Source organism: Primulina tabacum, chromosome 2, assembly GCF_025594145.1.
Source record: "Primulina tabacum isolate GXHZ01 chromosome 2, ASM2559414v2, whole genome shotgun sequence".
Taxonomy (NCBI): domain Eukaryota; kingdom Viridiplantae; phylum Streptophyta; class Magnoliopsida; order Lamiales; family Gesneriaceae; genus Primulina; species Primulina tabacum.
In genome coordinates, this window is record NC_134551.1 from 45578202 (window position 1) to 45587422 (window position 9221).

The window sequence follows — 9221 nt, forward strand, 5'->3', positions numbered from 1 at the left end:
GTTTTGCAATGCAAACACAGAGCCAATTTATGAATCATCCTAAGGTCTCTCACATGGAGGCAACAGTAAGAATTTTACGGTATTTAAAGACAGCACCAGGTCAGGGACTTTTATTTTCAGCCAAGAGTGCTTTTTCCTTGTTTAGGGCAGTTAATTTAACTTATCCGATGAAAATTAAACTTTTTAAAGTTAAAAATCAAACTTTTTGAAAAATTACATGATTAAAATTCAAAATATATTAACTTACATTACTAAAATTACAAATTTTTTCTAAATTTGCGGTAGTTAACTTGAATGATAAGACTGAGTCAAGCTTTTATACAAGAAGTTTTAGCATCTCCTTCATCTTTCACACCAAATACATGCCGTGCCGGTGGCAGATGACTAACAACCTGGTATATTTTAAGAGCGGAGGCGAGGCTGTCTTTGAAAAAGCCTTGTCCTCTAAACACGTCTTTTTTTTTTTTATCTGAAAACCGGGCACCCTTTAACCACGATTCCTGGTGCAGTGGGACATGTAGCCAAAGGGCAATGATCTGGACTGGATCCCCACCATTTCACTATCTTTCCCTCATTCTGAAGGGCAAAAAACAACAGAACACCCATGAATGCTGTTCCAGCATCCAATGCAGCAGATAACACGTAATTATACTTCTGCCACCAGTCTTTTCTGTACTTGAACACAAAGTAGTTGAATATGGTTCCGGTCATGATCCAGCTAGCTATATTCGTCGGAGTTGCTGGTGGCATTCCAGCGAACCCGTAAGATATAACAGGTATGTTGATCAAGGGAATCCATTTCTTTTCTGGGAAAATTCTGCTCAGTATCCAAACAGGAAGTGGCAACAGGGCTCCTATGAGGAATAGCCAGACCAAGTTTCGGTACATTCCTCCCACTCCAAAGAGTCTTTCGGGTCCTATTAGACCCCAAATGACTGATGCATCAAATGTGACTCGAAATTTGGGACACGTCCAGGGACTCTCGGGATGTAAAGCCTCGACATCACATATGTTCTCGATGCTTTCCATCATCCACCACGCGATTCCAAGGTTCACTACACCAGAAACTAGAGTTCCTACCAGCTGGGAAAGAGGAAAATGTGTTATGAAAGAAACAAATTATATCGAATTCGAGAAGTGAAACGAGTTCTTGTGTGTAAACCTGAGCTGTATACATGCATCGAGGAGGGATTTTCATGTAGTGGCCGAGTTTGAGATCGGCTAGGAAAGACAGAGCATGTATTGTGCTTATTCTCCCGTAAATCTTGAAAAGCAGGTTCGCAATTGGTTTTCCTGGGAGTATGAAGCCAATTATGAACTGCGCAATTATGTCATATCCTGGTTGCTGCATGGTTTTTCACCAAGAATATGAACTCAGTTTCCTTCAAAACCAAGGTTACGATATATAAGGCAAAACAAGTCGTTTATTACCTGGTTGGTAGTGGCTTGAATGACTCCAATCGGAAGAGTTACGACCCAAGCCAAACAGAATGCAAATATCAGTCCCCACCATGGAAGCTGCACGTCATCTTTCCAAACAAAGGACATCATCAGGGACAACCCCATGCTTACGAGTAATAAAACCAGGTACCACCATTGAGGAACTTGCTTGTATCTTTTCATCAATCTCGAATGTACATCTAGTTTAATGTTCGTTACGGCAGATTTGCTCTGCCTCCATATATCACTGCACAATATATATCATGAATGGCAGTCCAATAAATTTCGAATGATATGAAGTTCTTTGGGATTTTTAGAAAGCGCTTAAGGAAAACATAAGTACAAAAAGCCAGAAAATATGATTTTTACGTTTTTGCTTGCCTTCTTTCTCAAAAAAATAAACATATTTTTACAGTACCATATTTTTAATCTTAAAACTGTTTCTACGTTTTTTTAACAAAATCCTTTCATATCTGAACTTGATCGTATTAAATTTCCGAAGTAGCTAATTACCTGCCATGAAACAAGGCCACATGAGTGAGAGTTGCTGTAAACCTTGCGAACCCTGATCCAATGGAGAGAGCAAAAAGCGGGCTAAGGTAGAGTTTGCTATAGCTACCATAAGCAGCAGCATTAAGCTCATATTGTGGGGTTAAAATCTTGGTAGTATCATATTTCTGTCCACTAGAAGTAAATAGCTGGTTTGAGAAGATGGGAAATTTCCGAGCATCGAAAGTATTGAACTTCCAGTAGCATACAGGGACGATGATGTATATAAACATGACGAATCCAGCCATAACATTCAGAATCGAATAAAAGGGTGTCACCAAAGGGCTGCCATGGTAAGCAGAAATGCCGGCCCAATCGAGGGTGAAAGCACCAACACCGAGACCGTGGTATCCCGAACCGATTTGCTGGGCTGTGATACTATGAGGCCACACCCAACATACCCATGAGAAAAAGGTTAAAATTTGGAATAGGTATCCAGGGAATAAGTAATAGGCAAAACTGGCAGCCATGAATATGAGGAAAAATTTCATTCTTGTCATGTCTGTTGACTTGGGTTCCTTTTCGTGAAGTGCCCTGCAAAAGGTTACGTGACAACACAATTTTCAGCATAATTAGTATTTGATTCTATGTGGATTACCATGTAAAAAGTGTACTACTAATTGATGAGTAACCTTCACTGTAATCTTTAGTTTTGGAATGGAACAGTCGAAGAATTTGGAACTGATTTTCCACTCCTTGATCATAACTTTTCAAGGGGAATATCGTCCATTGAACCAGCTTGGTTCAGTGGTTTTATAAAGGTAAAGCTCAGCATCGTTCTACAGTTGGATGAGGTGTTGATCAGGCCTCTAATTAAAATTTTATATCTAGTTTTTCTAAAACTATAAATTTCATATGCCTAATTCTCGAGATGATCCACAAAAATTTTGATCAAGAAAAGTTGCAAATAAAGTTTGAATCATTTTATGTGAATGCATCGCGTTTCAAATAGCAGCATTAAATCATCACAATGAGACACTTTATTATCCAAAGAGATCAAAATAAAAAAAAGCAAACCTAAAGAGAGAAACTTGAGCAAGATTCGATGGCCACCACATCTCAACTGGATCCACCAAGTATTTTCTCAACATTCCAGCCCATCCATATCCCACTATCTGCGAACAACAGATTACAGGGTAAACTGCGAAGCTTGACCAGGACTCAAAGATCTTGGGTTCGAGCCATAAAAAAGAACACCGAAGCGTTATCGGTGATCTCTTACCACACAATGACAGAGATTTAGACCAATTTTCTTCTATCTTGTTTATGATTTTTCCTCAAAGTTTACAAGAATGAGAAGAAACAGACATTAAGAACAAGATTGGAGCCACAGGTAGAGAAAAACATTTCAAGCGCACCTGAGTTGTCAAGACAATTAAAAGAGCGCATATAAAACTCAAGCTCTGCTTATAGTAAGTTTTCATCACAGTTATGGCACCAATGGAGTACGCATCGCCGCCGCCATACGACACCCCGCAATTGGCCATAACCGTGATGATCACGTGCTCCTTTATATTAAATGGCCCCGGGTTAAGACTGAATCTCCACCTCCCGAACACCGTGAAATTTCTCTTCGGCAGCGTCGCCGCCATGAATTTGCCGAGGGGCAGCGCCATTATTTGCATGAGTATAGCGGAGATAGTCAAGGGTTGCGTCCTGTATATGAAGAATGTGTTGAAGAAAATCAAGATCGTGCACAAGGTTATCCCCAGGACCCATGCACGGAATGTCATGACGGGGAGCGTGGGGTCGTCGGTCTCCGGCACCACCAGCGCCACCTCCTCCACGGAGCATCTCTCTTCGGCCGCCTCCTCACCGTTGGCGGCAGGTTTGGCGGTGGCGGAGTTGGAAAACATTAATGCTACTGTTGGTGAGAGCTTAAACTTGGAAGTAATAATAGATTACTCTGCTCACATGTATATGTATATATAGAGAGTGTGGAAGAAGAAGAGGTGAATTAGAAAGTGACATTATTGGTGAAATGCTTGCGCCTTGTTTGGTCACGTTTTTGTTTTTCTAGTTTTATTCCCCGAAAATAAAAATAAACGTGAACATCTCATTTTATGTTCAATTCTTTAAAATTATAAATTTACTTCTTTTCAAAAGTTTAGCATCACTATTATTTTAAATAAACTTTCCTTATATCCAATAAAATACTTTACTATTGTGTTGTATTGTTTAATTCGAAAAATATGATATTTTCAAATTTTATAACTTTTTTATTATGATCGTGTCAACTTATGAGATAGCAATCATCTATTTGATGTATAAGTGACATCGCATAGGTAAACATGAAGGTGAACACGGTGAGTGAGACAATATATATATATATATATATATGTTTTTGAAAACACATAATTTAATTTCTTTTATTTGTATAATTTTGAAAACAAACACGAAAATTTAATCACCTTAATCGAATTAACAGATTATTTATAATCAAATTACTAAAATAGATAGCTTAATATCGAATACGGAACTAATTTGGTTCATCAATTTGTCGTTCGGTGGGAATATGCTTAATGCATTTCTAGATTAACATCACATCATGAATAATCATTGGTTAGTCTATGCAAAGAAGTCTCTTACCATTGATTCCATTTGCCTTCAAGTATTTTTCTTTTTATTTCAATATTATTATATCATTTTCGTCTCTTACGTTTTTTTAAGTTGACATATATAATGATGATCTAAAATCTAACATTTATCACATCATAAATAATAAATAGTTCAAGTATAATATAGAATAATCCAATAATCATTTTCATTTATTGAAGATAACAAGGCGATATTTGGATTAATAGTTTGTGTGTTTTAGGGAAAAAATAATCAGATACATGTTAATTTTATATTAGTAGGCATGCTTAACCCGGAACCGTCCTATTAAGTCTGTTTAGATCCGGATTTTGGGAATCAAAATCAGCACAAACCTCTAAGGATAACAGTTTGGAGTGGTTTATCCTTAGGAAAGGGCAACTGTTGGAACCGGCCTGGAACCACTGAGTTTTGGACCTATATCAGATCGGTTTCATGTATAGAAATCGGAACCGAAACAGGTCTGGAATCAGGAACCGAAATCGGTGACCCGATAAACATGAATATTTCATAATACGAATTTAGGTGAAGTATTTACTTATCTATATATAAAAAAAAAGTTATTTTATTTTAATAACAAACCAAACATAACCTATTTGTTCGCTCCCCCAACTTACCGTTAGGATAACCCATACTAATCACCAATATAAAACAAGATGTAATCAATACTTTGCATGGCTCAGAAATCAAGACGGAGTGATTCATATTAATATTATGTTATACTCTATTGTTATATCTTAAACTCAAAGTGAATTTTGAAAGTCTATTGTCCTGCTAAACAAGCGTTTGGGATTCAAATCTTGTGAATGGAGAAAATAATAGATTCGACTCGATTCGATTCGATTTGATAACCAATGTCATTGTGGAATCGAAGATTGAAGAACCTAAAAACGATGTTTTAATAATTTTGGACCTTGATTAAATTAAAGTTCAATCCATGTGTATTGAATTTTTTTCTTTGATTATGCGATCTGATTTGTCACTGTTCCTTAAAAAAAAACCATAAATCAGTAATAATATTTGAATATCATTTTACTTCACCAAACGTTAATAGACCACTAACGCAATTATTTACATGGGAAGAAAAAAGTGAAAATACGTTGGACTAAGGGGAACTACTTTTGGGGCGTGTGAGTGCCACGAGTTGTCAGAACCTGACACGCTTTTGGACCGCAGTCGCATGTAGCAACCCATGTAGGACCCACGTTTGACCCGACACGTGTGTCCGGGTGCACTGACGGACCCATTGACGCCGTCACCTGAGGACAACAACATAGACGGGACCGTTAACAAATTAACGACGAGCACGTGCCATAAGTATGTTCATTTAAAATCAACTCTAATTCTAATCTAATTCTAAATATCTTGGTTTTCTCGTTCTCACTTCTCTATTCTCCACTCTTGACTTCATCCACCGTCCACCCATCTCTCATCAACAGTCGAGATGATGTATGCTCATGTTATGTTATGTTATAAAAAACATGTATTGATTGTATTCAAACAAAACTTATACATTTGTGATGTGTGTGATTTTATATTTTTATGCATTTGTGTAGACTGTAGTGTTCAAGAAAAATTACATATATAATTAAAGTTAAATCAAATTTTTTTTAAAGCTAATCGGTTAGTTTGGTTACCGACCGAATTAACCGATTTTAATTCAGTTCGATTTTCATAGGTTATGAAAATTAATTGGGTCGGTTCAGTTATGAATAAATATTTCGGTTCGATTCCGAACCAACCGAATGTTCACCCCTATTGGTGGAGCAGCGGGGTGAGAGGAGAGTGTGTTCGTCCTAATAATTTTATTCTATATTTCTATTTTATCCCGTGTTTGACTAGAATTCTACAATAATCGAAGTTAAAAATAATTAATTTATTCATATACTTCAACTTATTATCCTCATAGAATAAATTTTTAATCACCTCATTTTAGGACACATATGATTATAATTTGTTGCTAAAATATCAAAACACCTGTAAAAACAAACATTACCTACTAATTTTGTAACATGGCGTTTTCAAAGATGACAGAACATACGGTGAGACAGAAGACCCAAAAACCAGACCAGTTGATCAAAGTGAATCTGTCCGGAATTTGACTTCACTGACTACTCGACAAGTGCATGTGAACCCAACGTTTTAGTTGGTGTGTTCCAATCAGAATTAAGCTGATCATCAGTATACCTAAGAATGCCAAAATTATATTGTGCAAGGGTCTACTAGCTCTTCATAATTACTAACATAATCGTTTGCTATTACGAATGTGATACAAACTGACGCGTTCGACTCAAATATTATAAATTATTAATGTTGTATATCGTCGTGATTTCCATATATATTGATTTGTCATCATTCATCGTCTTATCTTATGAGTCAAATCTAATATCTAATCTAATCTAATACTATTATAAATATATGAGTTTGAATTGTGAGCTTATCTTTTTACCCTTTTATTTACTTTATAATTTGTCATGTTCCTTTGGTTTTTTAAGTAATTTCTTATGTTAGTTTAATATGCTAATTAATAGAGTACTTAACTTTTATTTGTGAGTTTTCTTTTTTACCCTTTCATTTGTTTTATATTTGTCATGCTCATGGGGTTCTTTAAGTCATTTTTCATGAATTTAGAATAAAGATATTTTCAAACTCTTTATGTGTCAATAGAGATACATGATTGAGAGAAATGTTTGTATGTAAGTTATTCCAAACATTGTTTTTAAGCTATTTATTCTATTTTTTATATATGCTGCTAAATAAATATTACTAAATAATATGCTTCATTTGATCATTTTTTGTTCTTGCAATGAGATGAGTTTTTTAACATAGCATTACATGTTTTGGTGTTATATGTTATTTGTATTGATAATGTTGTGTTTGGATTCCTTATGTTATTTATTTGTTCACCGAAAGAAAATATAAAACAAAACCATAAATTCCACAAAAATGATTATTTTAAATTTTTGTTACTTGAGATATTTTATTAATTCTTAAACACATTGTGGGGACCCGGACGCTAATCATACTCTTAATCATCATTAGGATAATTTAATCAATTAAAATAAACAGGGTCTAAATTTTTATTTTATTATTTTTTTTAAAAAATGCGGAACGTAATGGAAATCATACAAGTATACATATCAGTATAAAATAAGGTACAAGTCCTGTACCGCATATATTCAATACAACTAAGGTCCAACAACTAGCTATCAAGTGTTCAAACCCTATCTACAGCAACATCAAAGTCCGTGGTCTCCACTCTAAACATGATCTCTCGTCATCTCCTCGACCCTGATCCTGTCCCACATGTTGTCATGCACACATACAAACACGACAACAGCCGGATAATTCCGGTGAGAATATAATCCCAGTATAAATCAACGAACATGCAATCATATAATCAATATAAAGCATGCAGCAATTATAAGATATATATATCAAAGTCTAAAACATAAATAACGTCAAACTATCAATCATACTCGTGACTCCACGACTCAGACTAGACTCAATCCTAGTCTAGGGATCCCGGTTTCCAGACGTTGGTATTCCTATATCGACCAACAGTAATAGAAGAAACTCTGATTATATCCACGTCGATATAACCAAGCATCCGGTGTCTTGACCTATCCGTCACAGACTGTGGCACTATCGCCAATACACTATCTTGTGACATCGTGCAATGTGCCCGTGGCGATCCCACCACTATCAGGCACTTCTGTCACAAGATCACTCGACTAATACTCATCTAATACATGCTTCCTATAAATCAATAGAACAGCATATAAAATCAAATCAATGCATATAACAACAATAAGTATGTGATTTAGGGATACCCAAGTATATCCCACTTGAGTCGATCTCCCAATACCACATTGACTTATACCTTTCGTTCGTAGTCTCGGTCTGAAGCAATATCAGTTCTGAACTCAAGACTGTCTCTGTAAATCTGAAACGACATAGCGAGAATCATAATATCAATATTCAATTCTCAATTCAATGCTGAATCTGATTAATCTATATTTAATTCAAGTCAACGGCATAACGGCACAATCCCGAGATCCCCGTCAATACAATATCATCAGATATCAATTACAAATCATAACCCATATCCGATACAATCCATAATCAATCAATAATCCAAATCTGTCCAGTTTTCAATCAATATAATCAGAAAATCATAACAATTCCATAATCAGTCTGTTCTTCAATCCGGTTTCGATTCTATGATGTGTAGTATTCCCAGAACACATAATAATGATCAAATAATAATTTCTCCAATATCATAATTTCAAATGATAACATAACTCAATAAAACTTACGTCCAGTTGTAGCTGTCGATGAGAGGAGTACGGTACTGTGTCCGGATCGAAAATCGGATAAACGGATCTGGTAAAATCACCAATCTATTGTACGAAGGATTTTGACAAATCTCTGTAGCTTTTCCTCAGTTCTTGCTGATATACAATGAAGGAAATGAATCTTATATATCTCCAGCAAACATGGCAAAGACAAGTTTCATATTCAATTCTCATAATTGCACTTTAGCCCCTGAAGTCTTAACTATTTGCAATTTGGTCTTCAATAACTCTTTTTAATTCCATTTCAATCCTAATTAATTACAAAAACCATGGAATCTA

At 35.6% G+C, this 9221-nt stretch overlaps 1 protein-coding gene across 1 annotated transcript; it reads right to left on the bottom strand.

Annotated features, from left to right (window-relative positions):
- Window positions 1–263: 263 nt before the first annotated feature.
- On the bottom strand, window positions 264–3921 carry LOC142532604 (oligopeptide transporter 3-like). The gene is made up of 6 exons (XM_075638922.1): window positions 3348–3921; window positions 3007–3104; window positions 1954–2523; window positions 1432–1687; window positions 1163–1345; window positions 264–1083 (listed from the first exon to the last, which is right to left on the bottom strand). The coding sequence occupies exons 1-6, from the start codon at window positions 3843–3845 to the stop codon at window positions 466–468; spliced, it is 2223 nt and encodes a 740-aa protein (XP_075495037.1). The 5' UTR covers window positions 3846–3921; the 3' UTR covers window positions 264–465.
- Between the last annotated feature and the right edge of the window lie 5300 nt (window positions 3922–9221).

Excerpts from the sequence above, each read along its gene's own strand:
- LOC142532604 (XM_075638922.1), bottom strand. The coding sequence starts at position 3,845 with ATGTTTTCCAACTCCGCCACCGCCAAACCTGCCGCCAACGGTGAGGAG. Across the intron at positions 3,105-3,347 it reads TAATTGTCTTGACAACTCAG|ATAGTGGGATATGGATGGGC; the intron begins GTGCGCTTGAAA and ends TGTTGTTCGCAG. Across the intron at positions 1,688-1,953 it reads GTGGCCTTGTTTCATGGCAG|TGATATATGGAGGCAGAGCA; the intron begins GTAATTAGCTAC and ends TATATTGTGCAG.